Source organism: Chrysochloris asiatica, unplaced genomic scaffold (genome assembly GCF_000296735.1).
Source record: "Chrysochloris asiatica unplaced genomic scaffold, ChrAsi1.0 scaffold00100, whole genome shotgun sequence".
NCBI classification, from domain to species: domain Eukaryota; kingdom Metazoa; phylum Chordata; class Mammalia; order Afrosoricida; family Chrysochloridae; genus Chrysochloris; species Chrysochloris asiatica.
This window is the reverse complement of record NW_006408618.1, coordinates 5,071,280-5,094,775: the sequence shown is the minus strand read 5'-3', so window position 1 is coordinate 5,094,775 and position 23,496 is coordinate 5,071,280. Positions and strand designations below refer to the sequence as shown.

Here is a 23,496-nt window from a genome sequence, read left to right as displayed (position 1 = left end):
CTAGAACTTTCTAATTGGTAAAATGCTGAACAATCCCCTTTTTGCCCTAATCAAACGTGTTTGTTAATGGAGATTGGCTAAGAAACCCTGGCGTTCCAGTAGTGTCTGGTCTATGCACACTGTGTAACTTTGGTTTTGTTGATGTAGAAGGCCAACTGTATAGGTAATATCACATGGGCAATAAAGCAGGTGAGGGGGTGGGAGTGAGGGAGTCTATGACTTGAAGCTTGACAAGCTTTGAATCACACAGGCCCCTCAGGTTATTCAGCGATCTCAGAAACTAGAGGCTATCAGCATCCCTCAAACTGCCATTGGCCAGTCACCACTGTCCGCCCCGCCCCACCCCACCCCACACTTGTACTGCTCCAGCCTGGGCTGGTCTTGTCTCATGCAGCGATTGCTAAAATGGGCCGTCAGAATGTCCTTGTCTTTCCTGCTAGCGTCCGCTTCTTTCTGCCCAGGACAGGCTCGCTGCTATAGCCATGAGGGCGGATTTTCAATTCCACATAAGGAATGGAAAATTCGTGTCCTTTCCACGGTTCCCAGTTCACCCCCTACATTAAAAAAAAAAAAAAAAAAAAAATCAAGAAGAGGCATTTGAGAGGGTATGGGTGGGGTTATGGTTCCCGGAAGTGTTCGTTTGAAAACACTCCCTGTATGCTTAAAACAACGCCAACTCATGGTGACCCCATGCATGTCACATAGAATGTGTTCCATAGGGCTTTCCGTGGCTGTTTTTGTTTATCTGTATATCTTCCAGAAGTAGATAACCAGGTCTCTCTTTGGAGGTGCCACTGAGTGGATTCAAACCATCAAACTTTCTGTTAACAGTAACACAAAGAGACTCTCCCAACACAACCCAAGCCACTGCCCGCGAGGCTATACCAATTCAACATAGTAGAGCTGCTCCTTACAGTTCCCAAAGCTGTAAATCTTTACAGAAGCAGGGAGCTTCATCTTTCTCCCATGGAGCAGCTAGTGAGTTGAACCGCCAACCTTTCAGTTGGTAGCCCAACATTTAACCAGTGTGCCACCAAGGCTGCGTTCTCACTCCACTTAAAAAAAAACAAAAACACAGCCATCGACTCAATTCCAACACATTGTGAACCCTATGCAGGGTTTCTGAGGCTGTAAATCTTTACAAAAGCCGAAATCTTCATCTTTCTCCCCTCCTCTCGCTTGTTATTGTTAAGTGTCATCGAGTCGGTTCCAACTCATAACAACTCTGTATAGGGTTTCTGAGGGGTGGCTGGTAAGTTCGAACCGCCAGCTTTGAGGTTCAAACCGACTTTGCAGTCCAGTTGTTGATGTTAGGTGCCATCAAGTTGGTACCGATTCATAGCGGCCTTATGCACAGCAGACGGAAACACTGCCCGATCCTGGGCCAACCTCACTACTGTTGCCACACTTGCAGTCCAGTTAGGGAGAGAAAAAGGACAAGTCGTGAAAAGGGGCGGGGAATGTCTGGAAAAATCTCAAAAAGAATGCGCCCTCTACTGGGCATCTGGGGTTAGACAGATTGAGGAAGGGTGAAGCCAGAGGGGAGGCCAATATCAACAAGGGTCAACCTGGCCAGCAATGATCAAATTATGTTTGTTTCCCTCTTTTCCTTTCCAAAAACATAAATAAATAAAAGGCAAAAAATAAACATATTAATTGGTCAATTGTGTAACATCATTTCCAATTTAGATTGTTTAGATATTAGCTCTGGGGTAGCAAATAGCCTGCTGAGAACTAAATTTCATTTTATGTCTTTTGACTGGTGAGCGTAATAATATTTAATTCACTTAATAACCCTGCAACCTGGCCAATAAAGAGCCCAAGTGACCAATTTTATGTATTTTAATTTGTGAGGTAAATAATAAACAAGAAGCTAAATGCTTTGCAGACTGTGAAAAGCACATTAAGCAGATGAATGTCTTTTATTAGCAAATATACGGATGGTTTGGGGCATGCTGGCTGCTCATTTCAAATATTTGATCTCTGATCCTAGGCTTCCCTGAGCTGGCCCACATGCTGCCACCATGAGTCATAAGCCCACCGTCCTTGGCTTCCCTGAGGGCAAATTTCTTCTTCCCTTTGAAAACTCATTTAAGGATTGGGTGTCCCTGTAGCCTGGCCAGGGCCAAGTAATCAGTATGTACCTGGACTTTAGATGAGCTAATATTTACAGTCATGTGAGTGACAAGGTGCATTCTGGGGCAGGGTGGCTTCCTGGGGCCCAGGATGGAAAATTGGAAATTCACGATGAGTGCTGGAGGGCTCATGGAGGAGGGTAGATTAATGGTGAGGAGGAACAAAGATGCAATTTTCAAGAAACTGCAAAGGGAGGAGGTGGTAGATGCCCAATAGCTAGTGAAATGTCTAGATGAAGTATAGAGGTCATGGAGATTGGAAAAAATGCTGGTAGGAAAGTTTCAGAGAAAGGAAGGAGAGAGGAACCCTCATTGACTCTTAGCTCTGGGGTACACATTTCTGAAATAGAGAGACTTGTTTAACATGGTGCTCTGAGCAGACTGGTATCCACAAGTAGAACAAATAGTTAGCATACTCATTGATAACCAAAAGGGTACGGGTTGGAATCTACCCAGGGCCCCTCAGAAGAAAGTCCTGGAGATCTACTTCTGAAAACTCAGTTGTTGAAAACTCTATGGAGCACATGTGAGTTCACCATGAGTTGGGATTGACTCTATGGCAACTGATTTTGTATGGGAGGTTTTCTGTTTCATGGCAGACTTTGGGTAGCTTTGGGTGAACTAGATCCAAAGGTGGGTCTGACCTTGGCAGAAAGGACCCAGTTATACCTGTAATCAAACCACTTGAGAAAAATCACTCTGGCATAACCAGGAGAGTTAGAAAGGACTATGAAGTGTCCGTGTGTGTGAACAAGTAAAGTAGGATAATGTTAGACCCATAACATCTGTCTTTATACAGCAGTGGGCAGCTGGAGCTCTGCCACTAAGCAAATGTGGAGCAATGAAGGGAATGACAGATGAGTAGGGAGGGCCATGATCTCAGGGTCAGGGAACCTGAAGGAAAAGCCCTACTGCCCTAATTGAAAGCACTGAAAGGAGAGGAACAGCCAAACTAACCTGGAGGGGATCTCTTTGGGACCTGGATGTGTGCACAATACGGGACAAAAGAAATGTTCACCTGCCACCTACCTCACTATGCTTGGTCTCTCCATATTTGCCATTGGGGTTGGCCAAGTGGCAGTTCTTGTACCACCAGCCGCCATGATGTGTCAGAGCACAGTTGCTGAGGGCAATATCATTGTCTCTGTCAAAAGTTGTAAACTTCCATCCATTGTGGTAAGTCAGAGCATCTCCTGCAGAAAAGAAAACATGGGATCCAAGAACTTAGGCTTAGCCATTGAGGTGGATAGGCATACTATGGTCCAAAAGAAGACCTGGAAGGAAAATCTCTACTCATAAGAATGCCAAGAACCCAATCAGTTACCTGTCTCTCACACACACTCACCACAGCTTCTACATAGACAATTTAATGCTTGGTTACACCCTGTCTATATTTCTGCTCTAATTATTTCACTTGTATTTGTCCTGGTTCCCTATCATATTTGTTACTCTTTTATAGTTAACTTTTTATTCGGCTCACAAAATGCAATAAACTTGATCAAGTTCTGTTCCTACAATAATCGAAATTTAATATCTGAGTTTACTAATTATCTTCATGTATGCATTCTCATTTGGTTCTAACAGCCCATGGGAAAAGCAGCTCTCAAATGGGACACGCAACTCTTAGTCCCATAAGGAAATCAACTTACAGCTCATTAACAGCAGAGACAGAATCCAAATCTTGATCCTCAGATATCAAGTCCAGTGTTCTCTCTGAGACATCAGTTCACCTGTGACTACCTTATTGCAACAGAAGCCTTTCAGTTAGGCTCACTAGAGCCAGCCCTCTGGAGCAGTCTACAACAACAGTTCTCAATGTGGGGTCCCAGACCAGGGACTTAAGTGTCACCTGGGAACTTGTTACAAATGCAACTTCCTAGGTTCCCCCGACCCAGACCTACAGAACCAGATACTCAGGGTGTTGTTGTTGTTAAGTGCCAAAGAGTTAGTTCCAAATTATAAAAACCCAAGTTTCTGAGGAATGGCTCAGGAGTTTGAACTGCTGACCTTGCAGTTAGAAGTCCAATGCTTACCATACAGCACCACAACAGGACTCCACTCTGGGTGTAGAGCCCAGGAATAAGTGTTTAAACAAGACACAGATAATTCTAATGCAAGCTAAAGTTTGAGACCCTCTGGCCTCAATTTTATGTATTTATTCAGGTAGCATTTATGGCATATCTACTATAGGCCAGCACTATGGCTGGCTCTGAAGATACAAAATGTGGAGATCCCCCCACAAGAACTAGATGGTGCCCGGCTACCACTATCAAATGCCCTGAAAAGCATCACATTAGAGGGTCTCAGAGTGGGAGAAAATGTAGAACAAAACTCAAAATGATTTAATTAAAAAAAATAAATAAATAAGACCAGGTTTGCTGGTCAGAAAGATACTGGAAGAACCCTACACTCTGGCCCTCGACCACTCTTCAAATCTGGAAAGAAGCTCACTCTTGGGCCCAATTTTCAGTCAGGCAGTAGATAGGTTTGTAGTGGGGGACAACAGTAAGGTATGCCCACCATGAAATGATCAATCACTCAAAATCTAAAGGGCAACACTGACCTAAGGACAAAGTTGAGAAGGGATGGGTAGGTGGGTGGAATGGAAATAGAAACCACAGGGAGGAAGAGGGATGGCTAACTCTTGTTCCATGGAGGGGATTGTAATCATTGAGGTAAAACAAAGTGGATGGTTTGTTGAATATAAAGCTGATGATCTTGTCTGTAAACCATTACTCAATTCAGAATAAAACGTTTTTTTGTTTTTTTTTTAATGAGGAGATCCTTGCTCTCAAGAATTTGGCTGGGCGTGGGAGGGAGGGAGCGATACATCCAGGGTTGATGACACAGCCTGTATTTAAAGGGCAAGTTCTGATCGCCTTTCTGACTCTGTTACCCAGCAAAACCCAGGTGTTATAAGTCACCCCCCACTCAGACACAGCCACTCGGACACAGGCATTTTTCTCTGTCCAAAGAAAGAAATTCCCCCTTTATTCACATGTATTGCTTCCTTCCTTCTGATTTCATGTTGAAAGTTAACTACTGCTTGAAACAACACTCACTGGTTCCCCTTGCAACTTTTAGCAATGAGCACAGTTCACCTAAATTTGCTTATAAAGTTCCTGGAGCTATTTCTAAGAATGTACGCTCAGGCTATTTCCTAAAGATCTATCTGTGGTTATCTAACCTTGGGTACAGGAGACAGAGAAAGAGGAAGCAGTTTCTGGCTTAAACATTGAGTTTTTTGGGTTTTGTTTTTTTTTTCCCCCTGTAGATGAATTTTCTACCTTCTAGAAACTGAAGTCATACTAATGTTCAGGGTGTAGATAGTAAGTGTGCTCATAAATCAAACACTAACTGGGCTCTGGTCATCAGGTCCCAGCTGAGAACCTCTGATTTATTAGGCTTATCTCCCTAAGTAAGATAAAGTAGTTGAGTCAATGCTGGTAATATCCCTCTCTTCTGAGTTTTTGGAGAAAACATTGAGAAATAAGCATCTCATTTCTAATATAATGGCTTTGAGTAGGAAGTTAGTTCATCTCAGGTAGGCGGAAGTGGGTGTTGGTGACAAGCCCATGAAAGATCTGAACCTGAGTCTCGGGGGAGGGACACTGAGCTGGTCATCGAATATCTCATAAAAATGTCACTCTGAGACCCACTCTCCTCCCTGGGACAGGGAAGATGAGGATCCAGGCAGCTGAGTATCATGAACCAACAAGAGCCACCAATATCCTACCCCCTGTAAGTCACACATAGGCCCAGGGCCATAGGTCTGGACACTGAATGTCTTCTACCCTGGTACCAGGAGTGGGTGAAGGAAAGGGTTAAGTGATACGTGCTATTACTACCTTTCACTTTTGTCCATGCTTCCAATAATTTTTTATTTATTTTTATTTTTATTTTTAATGCCAAACTTTAAAACTCCACTTCAAATAAGGAAGGCACTGGCATGTGGGGTAGAAAAATTCTTCACTGTGGATATTTGATTTCTCTGGCACCTGCTCACTAAATGTGGGTAGTGTTCCCTAGTCTCATTTCCAACTGTCCTCTGAGTCCCATGCAAGTAGGACTTGAAATCAACTATAACTTATAATAGGAGTCATTCTGCACCAATACTCGTTTCTAAACATCTATCTATTTATATTTCCATAACAATCTCTAAAAGGATAAATAGCATCTGGAAGGTAAAACTCCTAAGATACCTGTATTCCAGGACTCGGCATCAAAAACTAAACTTACACACCTAAACTAAATTTACTTGCTGGGATTTCCTTCACGGAGACAAATGGACTTTCCAATATGACTTCAAGACAAATATTATATGGTGGTGGTGCTGGTTATGTGCTGCGGGGCTGGTTCTGACTTGTAGCCACCCTGTACAGGGTTTCTGAGGCTTTAAATCTTCATGGGAACAGAAAGCCTCATCTTTCTCCCACGGTACTGCTGGTAGTTTCCAACTGCTGACCTTGAGGTTAGCAGCCTGACTCATAACTACTACATTACCAGTGCTCGTTTATGAAATACCTACAGCTTGGCAAAGGTATGGATAGAGACCAATGTTTTTTAATGACTACCAAGGGAGGAGAGGGAAGGCTAAGTCATTGCTGGGGGAGAAGTGGGGGCACTGAACATCTGTTAAGGGTGATGGTTGCACAACGTAATGAGCAAAATTCATGTCATTAAATTATACAGGTAAGAAAAAAAATGTTAAAATGGCAAGTGTTTTGCAATTTATATTTTTATCACAATGAACCATCTAAAATAAATTTTAAGTGTTGAAATGGGGAAAAAAATCAAAAGCTGGTACATGCAAAGAGATATCAACATCCACAATTTCATTTGGGCACCATGTCCTCTAAACACTGTCTCATCATTTGGCAGGAGAATAGCCATGAGCTTCTGAAAATTTCAAACTCTCCTCATGGACCAATCAGCATACACAAGGAAAGATGAAGCTCCCCCACCAGCCCCACTTTTACCACTGTAATTCAGAATTTCACAGTCAGAAAGAACACACTTGGGAAGACTAAATAGCTGCCCGAATGCTGTGTGATTTGAGAGTTTCCCTAGGCTTCCTATTAAAAAATACAGCCTCCACTGACCTGCACTGCTGGCCCGAACAACCTTAAAGCAGGAATTATCTCTCGATTATAGTTAAAATGTATATATCATAAAGTACCTGGGGGCGGGGGTAATAGTCACATTAATTCATAAAAATGTTGATTCCCTTCTGTTCACTCTCATATGAGCAACAGTTCATTCAAGACAGGGCTCAGAAATGGTAAAATGGAATGATGGAGGAAAGGGGAATGGTGAGTCCTAGCAATACCACCTGGGAGGACAGGTACCAGCAAAGACCAAGAGGTCAGTGAGGGCACTGGGTATTGGGGACAGAGGTGGGGCTCAGCTGCTAAAGGGAAACACCCCAACTGCATTCCGGGGAAGATCCCATGAATGGAGCCTCTGAGTCTAGGACTCTTTTGCCTGAGGAGGGAAAAGCTGAGAACTATCCCATCATCATGCTGGAGAACAGTGAAAGGGTTTTCTAAACAAAAGAAGTGACCAGATTTGCCCCATGTGACTGAGACCAGAGTAGGAAGATACCCAAGGGTCTAAGGGGAAACTGGAAGGGGTACAGCAATCACACCAGAAGGTTGGGAGCTCCTAGAACAGACTCCTGGGAACGGAAACCGATCTTATTTAGAGATAGGGAGAAAAAAGGCAGGCAGAGTGCTTAGTCCTACAAAATGACATTTTAAACCTTTCCTCCATCAGATGATATCCTTATAAACTATATGAATATCCATCTCTGATTCCCAATGATATTTTAAATGGTTTTCGTCTATGTCTGAACTTTTGTGCTTTATATTATACTTTGGAAGACACTTGATGGTACAATGAATGCACTTCACTACTCACCAAAAGGTTTGCAGCTGGACTCCACTCAGGAGCACCTGGGAAGAAAGACCCAGCAATCTACTTGTAAAAACTCAGCCACTGACCCTTTGGGTGGATGATGATGCATGGAGGGGATTGGAACCATGGCAATGAGATGATATACGATGGAATGAATGTAAAACTAAAGTTCTCCCATGTAAACTATCATATAATTCACAATAAAACATTAAAAAAAAACCTCAGTCACTGAAAACCCCATGGAGCACACTTGTACTCAGACACACATGGGGTCTCCTTGAACAGGAGGAGCTGACTCAACTGTGATTGTTTTTCAACTGTATGCTGAGTGGAAGTACTCATTACCGGTTGCCATCCAATTGATTCTGACTCATAACAAAAATAGAGAAGAGAGTAGAGTCGCCCCATAGAGTTTCTAAGGCTGTAAGTCTTTACAGAAGCAGACTACCTCATCTGTCTCCCACCAAGCAGTTGGCGGGTTCAAACCACCAACCTTTCAGGTAATAGCACAGCCAGCAGAGCTCTTTTTGAGTGGTTGTTGTGTGCTGGCAAGTCAGTTCTGACACATAGCGACCCTGAATAAGGTTTCCAAGAGTGACTGGTGGGTTTCAACTTCCAATCTTGCAGTTAGCAGTGCAATGCTTATCCTACAGCGCCACACCAGAAGTGGCCACAGTGCAATATAAAAGGTTGCTTGGCCTGTTTCCAACCTGTGGAAACCCAAGACAACTGTGTAAAGAGAAGCTGCAATCTCTAAAGCAATGTAGGCATTTTAGCTACAGCACCTTGTGTTCCAAGGATTGTTTGGTGGTTTTCTCCCCTGAAACAATTCTCTGCATACTTTTCCCCAGTCAAACCCTACTCACAATCCTTGACAAACTCTTTTGTGTCTGCATCTCAAAAACCGTCCCACTTTGTCTCCTACCATGTCACCAAGTTCACCTCTTCACTAACTTCAGTAGAAGCTGTTTGGGTCTTAGAAACTATTCTTTAAGATGGAGAATATTCAGGACTTTTTTTTTTAACCACCTACTCTGCACCAGATTCTATGTTAGGTGCATTTTATTTTAATTATGAGATCTGAAAAAATGTTTGCACTAGCAGTTGGTCACTTTGGATCATGGTCCCAGACATTCAAAGGTACTTACATACAGAACTCTGGATTGGATCATTTTGAGAAGAACTGAAAGGCATTAAGAATGTACCCCAAACATGACCCAGCAATTCCAATCCTAGGAATACACCCAGAAGAATCTAAGTAAGTAGGAACACAAGTAAGTAGTTGTCCTCCAGTGCTCATTGCAACAGTATTTGCCATAGCCAAAGAGCTAAAACAACCCAAGTCTCCATCCATAGCTGAGTGGATAAACAAAATGTGATCTTTTATTCTACCATAAATAAGTATGTAGTTCTAATATATGCAACAACATGGATGACCCTGGGAAGCATTATATTGAATGAAGTAAACCAGACCCAAAAGGACAAATAGTGTCGGGTCCCATTTGTATGAAATACCAAGATTAGGTAAATGCACAGAAGTAGAAAGTAGATTAGTGGTTCCCATGAACTGGGATTGGTTAGGAGGCACTGTAGTTATTGTTTAGGGATTGCACAGTTTCTGTTTGGGATGAGGAAAAGTTTTAAACATATAGTGGTAATGACTACACAGCATAGTGAGTATGGTTAATGCCACTGGTTATGCACTTGAATTTGGTTAAATTGGAAAATTATATGCTATGTGTGTTTTACCACAATAAAAAATAATAGAAGTACACCCAATCTCCTTGTTCTGCTCAGTCCTTGCTCACTGCTAGACTGCTCCAGGCCTGGAGTGCCCATTCTTTTTCCCTCATGTGAGGTTCTGTTTTTCCTTCAGACACAAGACCAAGCCCAGTCTTCGAGGTATCATCTTCTCCACACTACTGTAACCCATTGTTTTCCTTAACATTTACTTGACTCTTTTTTAAAGCTATGTGACTATTCATCTGTTTGTATGTGAGTCTAAAGAGAGAGGCTATGCCTTATCTAGTCAGCCAACTTTTGCTCATAGCACATTGCTCATAGCACATTCCTGCATAGCTCATAGCACAAACATGCAAAAGTCCAGTATCAGACTTCCTTGTTGGTTGCCTGGCTGTGAAATCAGTTATGACTCACAGTGACCCTGACTAAGGTTTCTAAGGCTGTAAGTCTTTACAGGAGCAGAAAGCCTCATCTTTCTCCTATGGAGCAACTGACAGACTCAAGCTATTGGTCTTGCACTTAATAATCTTTCTCCTACGGAGCACCTGGTGTATTCAAACTGTTGACCTTGCCCAATGTGTAACCCACTTCTTTGTTGTTGTAGTTAAATGCAGTCAAGTCAGTTCCCATCCAGCAACCCTGTATAGTGTTTCTGAGGAGCAGCTGGTGAGTTTGAACTGCCGACCTTGCGCTTCAAACAGATCTTGCGGTCAAACACATATCCAGCAGTGCACACCAGGACTCCTTGGCTTCCTTGTTAGGGCTTTAAAACTATAAACATGTTTAAAATATAGAATTAAAATATTAACCACACCTTCCCTCTTAGATAAAATAGTCAGTGATGTAATTTCAGTTGCTTAATTTTGTTCTTTTCCTTCACAGCTGAACACACCATCAACCAGCTTAGATCCAATGAGCAGCTAATTGAGGCTAAAGATTCCTCGTTTCCTGCTCAACTGTTAATTTCTATGTTGTCACAGTTGTATTAAGTTAATGAGACCTATACTTATTGTTTGAATCAGCACTTTCATTTTCCTATCTTCACTTATAACCAAAAGCCATAAAATATTTAATAATACACACTGTTGAAGCGGAAAGAAAGACTGTCAGGCACCAGACAAATAGCACATAATGTGGGTTCATCTGCTCAGGTACGACAACCTGAATCTGAAGAGATCAAGCAAGAAGAGAAGATTTTTTGTTTTGTTTTTTTTTAATTGGGGAAACATAACGGATGAAAGTTCCAGTTTTATGATGGTCAGGAACTGTCTGGTTCACTTTGTTCACCCCTACCCATGCAGGGAAGGCACTCTGGTAGCCCAGTGGTTGTAAGTCAGGCTGCTAACCTCAAGGTCAGCAATTCGAAACTATCAGTTATTCAGCAGGAGGAAGATGAGACTTTCTGCTCCCATAAAGATTTACAGCCTCGGAAACCCTGTACAAGGTCACAATGAGTTGAAACCGACTCCAGGGTACTTAACAACAACTGTGCAAGGAGTAGGCATTGTTAGTGTGGATAATTGTCCTCTGCCGAACAATACCTCACTGCCAGAGCCATGGCATGTGGCAAACCAATCCTTAGATACACCAACAGTAAGAAAACATTTTTTTCTTACCTGCTGTGCCTCTGTATTGCCCAACAGTTAACTTATACCGCTCCTTGCTGGAGGCCACTTGGAAGGAATCATATACAGCATAGGCAGACTCATTGGCGGTCTGTAGATCCACTCTCACCTCATACCGGGAAGAAGAGCCAGTGGTGAGATTGTGTAGCTTGTCAAGTCCTAAAAACAAGGAATAGAAATTCAAACAATCAACCCGAGTGAGTGAGTGAGTGAGTGTGTCTGTGAGCACTCACCATTTGCACCTGAGACTTTCAGGATCCAAGGTCACCCTTAGCCTTTACCTGCCTCTGCTAATGAGGGACCTTCCCCAACACTTCCTTTCTGAGGATGGAAGTCTCATTTTTTCATCCTCTTATTTCTTTGCACAGTTGTTCTAGCAAACGTGTCCTGGGTAGCAAAGGAGTGGAGGGTCCTCCTGGGATGAGCCTGCCTCCTCTGACTCCACCTCTCTGAAGCAGAAACAGTCCCATGCATCATCCATTTGTCTCACCAAGTAGGAGAATAGATTATCTACTCATTCTAAGATCTCTGAAGGGGATTTTGTTATCAGGCAAACCACAAACATCATTAACTCAGAAACCAAGTACCCAGATTATGAGTTTTTATTTCCTCATTTCCCAGTTGGTGTTTTTGGCCGTTTAATTCTCTATGAGCATCTGTTCCAGAATATGGCATTGGTTGAAGGGGAGAAAAAACACACAATGCCCATATTCATTGTAATATGATGCCCATGGCCCATATTCATTGTAATATGATGCCCATGGCATAACTAGTAGACTTTCAGAGACTACTGGAACTACCCCTTGATAACATCTCAGAATCCCAGTCAATCAATTATTCTCCCAGTACTGTGGTTTATAAGTTTCAGGCTCCAGGAAGATCTTATAGGACATAGATACAGCATAAAAATCATCTTGAAACAATCCTATCCTTTCACAGAACTCTCAGAATTTATGAGAACTTTCCCAGCAGCGAGAGCCCACCAACACCCCGGTCTACAGGTTCCTCAGAGAGTCCATGTTACCTGGATCTCTCCCTAAATGCTGTGAGCATCCTCAAACTGGTCAGCTTTTCAAGAGGAAAATCAACCCTTTAAACCCAGACCTCCTGGATTCTGAGAGATCATACCAAGCCAGAACTCCTTCATGGGGTCCCCAAAGCCTTCCACATAGCTCCGCCAGCGTTTAAAGAAATCCAGCTGCCCAGTATTCCTTCTTTGGAAAACCTGAGAAGAGAGATGAACAATTCATGCTGATAAATGTGCACAGGTATAGCTGAGTGGGAGGGGATAGAACTTATCCATCTCAAAGTTGTTCTGATAAGGGACTGACTTCCTCTGGCTAGCATATCTTTCTTTAAAATAAAAAAGTATATTGGCTTAAGAATTTAAAAAGTTAAAACAGTTGCTTTCATGTAGATTTCACTGACAGTGAGTCAGTGTATCTGCGCAGAACTGTATGCCTCAGGATTTTCAATGCCTATAAACTTTTAGAAGCCTTTCTTCCCAGGTGTCTCTAGGTAGACTGAAGCCTTTGACCATTTGGTTAGCAGCAACTGAGAGTTTAACCATTTGCTCTATTCGGGTACTTCTTTTATTTTGGTAGATTCACAGCTTTTACTATATTCGTAAGCATTTTCTACGTATACAACAGTATACTGAATACTGAAATGTATACAATAAAAGCAGAGTAGATTCTTTCCCTCAAGCAATTTCTATTTTAAGGCAGGAGGAAATTTGAAGAGTTGGTGATGTGGCTGCTAGTGGTGGGTTGGTTAGGGAAGGACATTCCAGACTTCTGCCTACTCTCACCTATCACTTTTAGCATCTGTTTAACTCAACTGGACACTCTGTATGCTACCTTTTTCCTCCTTGACTTGTCTAGCAGTACTAATTGTTTCATTAGATTCTTAATACAGGCAATTATTTAATAGTTATGGAAAAGAAAGTTCATTTATCCCGCTAATATTTATTGAGCATCTCCTGTGCACTTTGCATTGTGCAAGATGATGTGCAAAATGAATAAAACAGAAAAGTTCTTTGTCCTCATGGAGCTAATAGTACAGTAAAACCATCAAACAATGAATGAGACCAATAAGTGTACAAGTAAAGTTGTGGTGAGGGCTACCAGGGAAGGGTGGGATAGGACCGTGTGAGCAGGTACTAAGAAGGCCTGCCTGGGGAACTGAAACGCTCCCCTCAGGAATCATTTGAGAGCTGCAGGATGAGTAAGGGTAGTCAGGCAAAAGGACTGCAGGCTGGAATGTCGGGACTGTGGGGACTGGTTAGGAAGAGAGGGGTAGGTCTGCAAAGATGGGCAGTGGTCAGACCTAGCAGGGAGCTAACAGGCATTTTAAAGATGTTGGCCTATCATAAGAGTGATGGAAGCTACTGAAGGGTGTGTTTTTATTTACACCTTTATTTACACCTTTAACAGGTTTTTTAAAGATGTTGGCCTATATAATAAGAGTGATGGAAGCTACTGAAGGATGTGTTTTTATTTACACCTTTATGTTGTTGTTGTTGTTATGTGCCGTGGAGTCAATTCCAACTCATAGTGACCCTGTACAGGGTTTCCGAGGCTGTAAATCTTTACGGAAGCAGAATGCCTCATCTTTCTCCCGCAGAACAGCTGGTAGTTTCAAACTGCTGACCTTGCAGTTCACAGCCTGATTCATAACCACTACGCTACCAGAGCCCCTTCATAAGATACTTCAAGCTCCAAATGTTGAGAATAGACTGGCCAGAGGCAAGAATGGCGGCAAGAGGATCTGTTAGAAGAAGACTGTATAGTACTGGTAAAAGAGCTTAGATTAGTGGGCTGCACTGGACATAGACAGAAGTGGATGGAAGGTTCAATTGGCCAGATTTAACCAATCAATCATTTTTGGTGATTGACTGAATGTGGAGTTGGAAGACAGAAAGAAGTCAAGACTGATTCTTGTGTTCGGAGATTATAGAACTGGGTGGCTATTCATGCAACTTTTCCCTGAGATGCTGAGAGATAACAGGTCTTTTGGGTGCATGTCATGAGCTCATTTTAGAACATGTTGACTCTGCAGTATTCTTATTCATCCTGGTGAGATTGCTATATAGTCCACTGAAGGGAGGACCCTGAGTTCTAAAGCAAGGTCTGGCTGGACTGGTAAGGTGGGAGTGTGTCTGAGACAATTAGAAGTATTCCCAAGTGGCTTTTATTTTTCTCTTGCCAGGAACACAGGAAGACCTCCTCATTCATCCTCCTTAGCATTAAAATTGGAGCCATGTGACTTGTTCTAAATAAAGCTCTGTGAGTGGGAGCACAGAAGAATGAGTGGGATTCTCCCATTGCTATATTGTCACCATGCATGGCGAAGGCCACATGTGGAAAGATCAGAGTTACCAGATGGAAACAGCCTGACTCCCTGGGTTGCCACTTAAAAGTGGCTGCAGAATCCAAAAAGAGTTTGTACAAATGAGAAAACAAAGCATCATTTGTTAGGCCATTTGGAATATGGGGTTTGTTTGTTACAGCAACATAGCCCATGATATCCTAATACAGAGAGAGCCACTGGGACTAGTGCAATGACGTCATGGGAAAGAATGACACAACCTAGGGAGAAAATAGGAACTGAAGAGAGAATATGGCCTAGAATCAAGCCTTGAGGAACTTCAACATTTAATAGCCACATCCATCGAGAAGGATGAGTTCATTAAGAACACAGAGACAAGCAATTAGAGATGTAGAAGGAAAACAAGAAAAATGGGGTACCACTAATGCCACAAAGAGAATATATTTCAAAAAGATAAATGTGGTCAACAGTGTCAAATGCTGATCAGAGGTCAAGGAACATGAAAAGCAAACTGTCCACAGAATTTAGTAACACACAAACTTTAGCAAGTGCTGTGTTTGGGAAAGGAATAGCAGTAGCCAAACTGGAGTGGGTTAAAGAATGAGTGAGAAGTAAGAAAACGGATACAGAATTAGATACTATTTCATGAGAGAGTGGGCTGCTTTATTTGCAAAATTCCTCTATTTGGGGATAGAAGGCAGTTCCAGTCCAAGTAAATTGGATTCCTTTATATGAAGTAAACTTGAAAAGTACCAAAGAGCTAAACACAACTGAGTATATACTGTTAGAACTGATAATACATATAATTCTGCATGATCTTGAGAGTCAAGCAAAACACTATCCCAGCTAACTGGTTCTCCTCACCAAAGGCTGAAATTGCTTTTTTCTCTCTACCTATTTCCCTTTGTATTCATTTAAATGCAGAAACCCCAACACAAAATCCTATCTCCTTCTTTCCACCGTGTGCCTTGAAGAAAAACACATTGTCATGAATTAGGGAATGTAAACCTCCAAATATTTCTGCATTCTTTACATTTTTCTCTAGGAAGCAAAAGGAAATGAGGAAAAGAGTATGCTCCCTGCAACAGCACTAAAACTGGATATGGGAAGACTGCATTTGCAACTCTTTCTGAAGAATCTTCTGTGTTTGCTGGCCCAGGAGGCACCAAAAGGAAGGTCCCAGTGGGTGGGAGAAAGCCCCAGCCTGGATCAAACCACTGCCTCAGCCCTCCACCCCACCCCCCTCAGGTAATGATGAATCAGTCACTTCTCTCCCTGAGCCTCAGTCAGCTGGGGTAAAACTGGGATAGAAACAGTAGAAAGTGGCCAATGGCTCCCATAAAGATTCACAGAGGTGCTAGGGGGACCAAATGAGAAAGTGGGTAAAAAACATTCCTTAAAGGGTAAAAAAACAAAACAAAACACTGAACAGAATTCAGGAATTCTAATGGCAACATGACACACTACATTTACATGATGGTTCTCTTTGTTCACTACAGTTTGCCTTTTGAAGATGTCTCATTCTTTTCTTGGCTTCCTTCATTGTTTCTTCATTCATATATGGAATCCCTGGGTGGTACAAACAGTTAAACGTGCTCGTCTTGCTAAATAAAAGGTTGGAGGTTCCAGAGGTGTCTTGGAAGAATGAGCTGGTGATCTACATCTGGAAAATCTAATATTGAAAACCCTGCAGAGAGCAGTTCTACTCTGACATAAATGGGTCATCATGAGTTGAAGTCAACTCAATTTAGAGGGCCATGGTGATTCAGTGGTATAACTCTTGCCTTCTCTGTGGGATTTCAGGTTCAATTCCAGGCCAATGCACCTGCACCTTATATTTGCCCCTGTTCCCTGGAAGTTTGCAGGTTGCTATGATATTGAGCGTCAGGTTTCACCAGCGTTCCCGGCTAAGAAGGAACACAAAGTAAGTCCTGGCAACCAGCTTCTGAAAAGCAGTCAATGAAATCTGTTATGGATGGGCTCAACATGAATCAGGCTGATTCTATGACTGCTAACAGTCATTTATTGGCACTGTGGGTTAGGCACTAAAACCCAAAAGTTGGCAGTTCAAACCCACCAGCTGCTTCTCAGGAAGAGATGAGGCTGTCAGCTCCTATAAAGATTGACAGTCGATTTACAGTACTTAAACCAAAAATCCCAAACCCACTGCTATCGGAATCAACTCAATAACAGTGGGCTTGGGATTTGGGGTTTAAGTACTGGGTCAGGGGCCAGTATGTATTATGCCATTTTACATAGATGAAAAGTCAAGAGAGTCAAATAACAATTTAATTATTGATGCAAAGATAAAACACAAATCTCTTTCAGTCAGAAAGTTTAAACATATCAGCTCTCTACTGAGTCGATTTTCTAAAAACACTTTGCTTGTTATCTTCCTAACATGGTGCCTGCTCCAATTCTTTCCCTGAGACCCTTTCCTTACTGTGGACAGTGGAATCATAGGAGGGATGTGGCACAAGTGTCTGGTTACACCCATGTGTGTCACATCAAATTGTGTTCCCTGTCCAAGGAGATGCTCAAACAAAGCCAATCCTGCCCTCCTAGGACAGATCCACTACAAAGGCCTTTTTGTCTCTGTTTCCAATCAGTGACCACATACTCCTAATGGAACAGAGAACATCAGCCCTTCTGACAACCAGAGAGGACACCTGACATTTCAACAAGACTCTGGCCTGCAAATATCTCCTCTAAGGAAAGCACAGATGTAATGCTCTGAAACGACACCTCTGGGACGAAAGAAAGGATCTGCCTTTTTTTATTAGCTCTGAAAGAGATGAAAACTGACCCCCTCTGAAACCTTGGGTTGACACTGGAAGGACCACCCTGGATATCTGTCAATTAATTGGTTGCTTGGATTTTGGTCACTGGTGTCTCTTCATATATAATCTTCTTGACCTTGTGAGCTAAGCATGATCGAAATCAAAAGTAGTCATGCTGATTTTATTGTTTTAAATAAATTTTATTTTTAATTTACCTTAGACATGGAACCTCCTAACAGGGTTCCAATGCTCTTTCACTCAGTGTTTAGACCCAACTCTAACACTTAGTAGCTGTCCCCTTGGGCAGGTTAATCTTAACAAACCTTACTTTTCCCAGGTGTTTGATCAAGATGTAAATACCCCATTGGTCATGGGCTTAAACTAAGGCTTCTGCAAGGTCATTAATCATAATACATCACAATATACTTAGGCTAGGTTCTGACATATGCAGATACAATAAGCACAATAAATGCTAGTTTTCTTTTTATTATATCAGATTCCAAATAAGCCCACCCAAAGGGATCATTTCTACATCTTGATCAGGCAACCTTACTTGATAGACTCAGAATCTAGTTGATTTCCATTTCACAGGATAGGATGAAACACTTTATAATATTTAGGGTTCTGTGTCAACTAGATTAGACCAGGATTTCCAGTGGTTTAGCAGTAGAAAAATGCTTATCCCAATGGTGATGAATCCTAACACAGGCAGAGTTAACTCTATGATGATTGGCTATGAGTAGCCAATTGAAAGGATGTTTCCTTGGGGGTGTGGCATACTCCCAATATAATGGACACACAGCTCTCTCTTTCACTGGGGTCCTGGAACTCTACAAATGTAAGCCATTTCCTTGCAAATAATTTCTCTTTATATGTATACATATATATGTTACACTGGTTTTGCTTCTCTAGAAAATCCAGCTTCATGAACTATTTGAGAGAACAAAAGTAAGTGTCAAGGGGGAAAAAAATTATCTGTTTCTGGCTCTATATTACATAGTTGTTATTGCACTCTAGAACTTTCTCAATGTCCTGAATGATTAAATCATGACGGGGAAAATTTTTTTATTTCATTTAAATGCCTGTGGAAAGGGCCTGCTAATGCAGTCCTTAAGACTTGCAACACAAATGGAAATATTCAAAACTTAAATGTTCCCTGATGGTCTTTCTTCCAGCCTCCCGCCAGCAGCCTGTTACCCTCAGGGCAGGGATCTGCTGGTCTGAGAATCAAGCCAGGTTTCTGCTGCCTAGAATGGAGAAGAATGTCTTTCAAAGGATTTTAAAAGCTCAAAAAGAAGTAATCCTCATTCTATTGCAGCCCTGTGGGTTAATGCACTGGACTGCAAGGCCGGTTTGAACTGCAAGGTTGGAGGTTCAAACTCACCAGCTACTCCTCAGTAAACGTATACAAGGTCGCTATGAGTAGGAACCACTCCACAGCACCTAACAACAAGTGACAATACTCTCTTCAGCCAAAGGAAAAAAATGCACGCACACACACAAACTGTTAGTAAAGCATTTTGTAAAGAAGTTTTCAGGATACCACATGTTTTCTGGAGTGAGTTGGCTTTGAGGAGAGCTTTATAGGATACCAGTTTATGCAGTACTTCTAGGAGTCTGGGTGGGGTGGGGCACTTGTGTTGGTTAGAATGCAGAATGATTTTATTATTTCTGGAATTGACCTTTGTGTTCTAGTGAGGATTGTTTGCCTGGGAAGGAAGTAGAAAACAAGCTCCTTGAGGGTGGGAACTTTGGTCTGTTTGCCTCACTGCCAGATCACGAGTACATAAAACACTACTTGATATGCAGAAGGCACTCAATAACTATCTGTGGACAAAATCATAGGTATTTTCAGGCAGACTGTCAGATCCTTTTCTGAAAGGTGCCCCAGAAAAATGTCTCCTTCCCAGTGCAACAAAGCAAGGCGAGACACTACAAACTTTAGTCAATGATCAATTATGAGCACAAAGGTAGAGAATTGAGCTTCAAGCCGGAAACAAGCCGGAAAGGACTGAATGCTCAGAGTTACAATGGTGCTGATGAGAAGCAGTAGGTACAGTCCTATGGGACTGGTCAGGTGGAAACTCCCCACGTTATATTCTGTTCCTTTATTTTTATCAATTGGGAATTATACCCCCTCTACCCATCCAATCCAATTACTGCCTTTCAGCTGTCAGATGCTCTATGGATAATAAGTTTTCTTCATTGCTCCTCATCAGATGGTATCATTTTATCCATGGCTGCTCAAGTGTTTCCCAGGCCCCTGAGCAAATGTGTAAATGAGTATAGTTTGAGCACTATGAGGTCATGCTTTCTTCTCCCAAATGAGGTGCGAATGCACAGCAGTTAGGGCAGTGAGAACCTCTATCTGTTCAGGCACAGGGAGTTGAGGGGTGGGGGAGAAAGAGGGGAGGATCCTGGAAGAACCAGATTGCAATCCTCAAAGGCAGCTTATCTCATAATTGGATCAGGCTGATGCAATCAAAGAAGGTGCCATGTAGTTTAAACAGACAATGGTCCAAGAGAACAAAGCCTCCACACAGAAGAGGGAACATCAGAACACTGTCCAAATTTCTCTCTTTTAGGCTTTCGTCTTTAAAACCAAAGTCCCAAAGGCTTTGTTTCTATAGTGCAAAGCCAGGACACAGAACCCAGACAAAGGGCCCAAACTCGGAGGTTTCCATGCGTTTCCATGGAAATGTGAGATGGTCCACTGGGAAGACCATTGAACTAGGAGGCTGAAATCTGGCCCCAGCTTTGTCATTAGCTGTGTGACTTAGCCAAGACTCGTCTCTCTATGGACTTCTCGTTCCCTATCTGTCAAAAAGAATAATAAATCTCTGTCATGCTAAAGTTTTGCTGTATGGGTCATGTTTATAAATGTGCTTTGAGGAGGGTAAATACAGGACACTGTTAGATGATGAGAAGAAACCCACAAGTCTCCATAGTCATCAACTTTCATTTGTTCAATTCTAGGTTGAAAGACTATGCTCTTTTCCTAAAGTGGGTCGGGAACCCTCTAAAAACAGCAAAACCCCTTTCTTCCCTAAGTTCTGGTTCTGAGGGGCAGCATGACCTGAGAAATAAGGCCCTGCATGAAGTTCTGGTGTGCACCTCAAGATCAGTTTGAACTGCAAGGTCAGCAGTTCAAACTTCCCAGCCACTCCTCAGAATCCCTATACAGTGTCACTATGAGTTAGAATTGACTCAACAGCACTTAACAACAATGACAACAACATTGAGCCTTCCAGGGCTCAGTTGACTTACAATCCAGCCGCCTCCATCGGTGTCCATGTCACAGTACACCTGCAGGGGTCGACTGGCATCACCATGCAGGTAGATGTTATACAGACCACTGGCAACGTTGCTGTTCTGCTGAACCTGACTGCAGTCTGAAGGGTATGGAAAACGGGCACCAACTGGAAGCCAAGCAGAAGGACAGTGTCATTAGGGGAACAATATGGAAGAAGGGGAGTGGGACTCCCCTAATAATAGACTGTCTTCCCTTCTTGTAAGACAGTCTATTATTTACCAAGGATTTCATAACTTCCTACTGCTTTGTTTCTTCCAAATCTTCACACATATGGTATTTTTGTCACTCACTTTGCTCTTAACAATCCTTCCAAATTTATCAGAACAAAGGTCAAGTCCACATCACTTCCTCCCCCAGCCCAATTCCTTCCCAAAATTACACTCCATTTTTCTCCCCTCTCCAGATTTTGAATCCATAATCCCATTCCCATTTCCCCATGCCTAGAGAAATCCATAACTCACATATCTACTTGCTCCTCCTTGAACACCTCTTATGGACTCTCTAACATACACTTCCCACTGCATTCTTGTTCAAAAGACAGGATTCCACATTACCTGTAGATAGCGTGGTGGATACACTCCTGCTCCGGCGATCACCCTTAAAGGCAACTAAGGAAACAGGATATGTGACACCTTGCTGAAGACCTTGAGACTCAAATCTCTGGTCCCGTTGTCCAAGCTGTACCTCCTACCAAACAAACAACAGGACATGCAGTCAATCAATCAGCTTATCATGGTTAGCTCCCTCAGAGTCCATAGCATTCCCTGTGTGCTCACGTCAGAGCTGTCTCAGTGAGTTGTTTCTTTCAGAGCTCAGTGGCAGCCTAGAATCCCAATGGGTCCCAGTCCCTTCTCTGCAGGGCCAGCCCAAGGAGATTCAGCACTGATGGAAGCACTAGCTGGGATCCAGCAACAAGCACCTCCATCACCCAGGTACACTCTAACCACCACTGGCAGCACCAAAGGAAATACCAGACCAAGATGGAGTTAGCTGGAAGAAGTGAAACTGGCCATTAATATTTGTAAGGCAGGGAGAGAGTTGATTTCCAATAAATTTCCCTCTGAACTTTTGCCACTTCCTCTATAAACAAAGAACTGAGTAAAATTCCATTGTATGTATGTTGTTGTTGTTGTTAAGTGTCTTTGAGTTGATTCCGACCCTGTAGAGGGATTCCAAGGAGCAGTTGGTGAGCTTGAACCACCAACCTTGCAGTTCAAATGACTTTGCAGTCTGATGCATTAGCCCACAGCGCCACACCAGGACTCCATTACACGTATAGACTACATTTTTTATATATGTATCACATTTTGTATGTATGTACTACATTTTGTTTACCACATATTGTTTATTTATTCATCTGTTGATGAGCATTTGGGTCCTAGCCAGGCTATATAAGCATTAATTAAGATCATGAATAATGAACTACTCAGTCAGTAGGCAAAATGAAGTCTTGATACATGCTACAATGTAGATGGAACTAGAAGACAGTATGCTGCGTGAAATAATTCATTCACTGAAGGATAAATATTACATGACTTCACTTATATAAAAAGACAAGAAAAGGCAAACATACAGAGAGAACATTTTAGGAGTGGTTAACAGAGGCAAGCAGAGGAGGGGATTAATGGTAATGGAAAATCACATTGAACAAGGGTAGGATTGCACAGCTGGTTATTGTAATTGCTGTCACGAAGTTGCACACCTGTAAAAAGTTGAATTGGTCAAAGCTGTTGATAAATATATTTACAACAATGACTTACAAACAAACAAACAAACAAACAAAAAACCAGCTGTTGCTAAAACTGATTAATAAACAACCAAACACTTTATAGGATTTAGTTACTTAGTTTGAAGTTTTAGGATCATGGTTTTATTTAATTACCAGTCAATTGGTCTAATAATATGTTTGATGCTTCTACCTCCTAGTTCATTGCATGTTGTTGTTATTAAGGGCCGAGTTGGGTCCCACTCATAGCGACCCTGTATAGTGTTTCCGAGGGGCGACTGGTGAGCTTGAACTGCCAACCTTGCAATCCAATGCATTAACCCACTGTGCCACACCAGGACTCCTAAAAATTTAAGATCTTAAAAAATGTGGCCATCCAAGACACAACTGTTCTATTCACCTGGAGCAGCAGAAGAAGGAGAGTCACGAATAGAAGGATATGGAATGTGTGGTTAATTGCCTCCATGAACAACTGCCACCTTTGCCACGAGACCAGAAGAACTGGCTAATTTGCAGCTATCCTTATGAACATTTTGAAAGGATTCTATAGAGCAGTCCTGATCAAAAGGGAGAAAAGCAGAGTAGAATTTCAAATTCTCATACTTCAGACTTTCTGAAGCCCTGAGGATAGATGTAACTATTGCTTTGAGATAATATTTAAACTATATACCAAAAATACTCCTGAAGTCTTTCTTAAAACCAAACCATAATTTATCTTAACTAGTAAAAAATGTCTGCCTTGAGCATCATACTCTTTGAAAAACTATGAGGAGGCTTTAAAAAGTTCATGGGAAAATGGAATTAAAAGATAATGGAGCGAGAACAAACAAGATGGCAGATCGGGTGGACGTGTAGTACAGAGCTACAACAACAACAACACAGAATACCCTACCGAGCAGGCTCAGGGGATGGTCCCAGAACTCTGAAC

At 42.2% G+C, this 23,496-nt stretch overlaps 1 protein-coding gene across 1 annotated transcript in view; it reads right to left on the bottom strand.

Moving 5' to 3' along the window:
- Window positions 1–413: 413 nt before the first annotated feature.
- TNN (tenascin N) overlaps window positions 414–23,496 on the bottom strand; it is a 73,688-nt gene continuing 50,605 nt past the window's right edge. The window contains exons 13-18 of the mRNA XM_006867068.1: window positions 21,397–21,529; window positions 20,797–20,948; window positions 12,548–12,644; window positions 11,411–11,578; window positions 3,165–3,328; window positions 414–554 (exon numbers count right to left, since the gene is read on the bottom strand). Coding sequence (XP_006867130.1) covers window positions 414–554; window positions 3,165–3,328; window positions 11,411–11,578; window positions 12,548–12,644; window positions 20,797–20,948; window positions 21,397–21,529 — 855 coding nt within the window. The remainder of the gene's footprint in view (window positions 555–3,164; window positions 3,329–11,410; window positions 11,579–12,547; window positions 12,645–20,796; window positions 20,949–21,396; window positions 21,530–23,496) is intronic.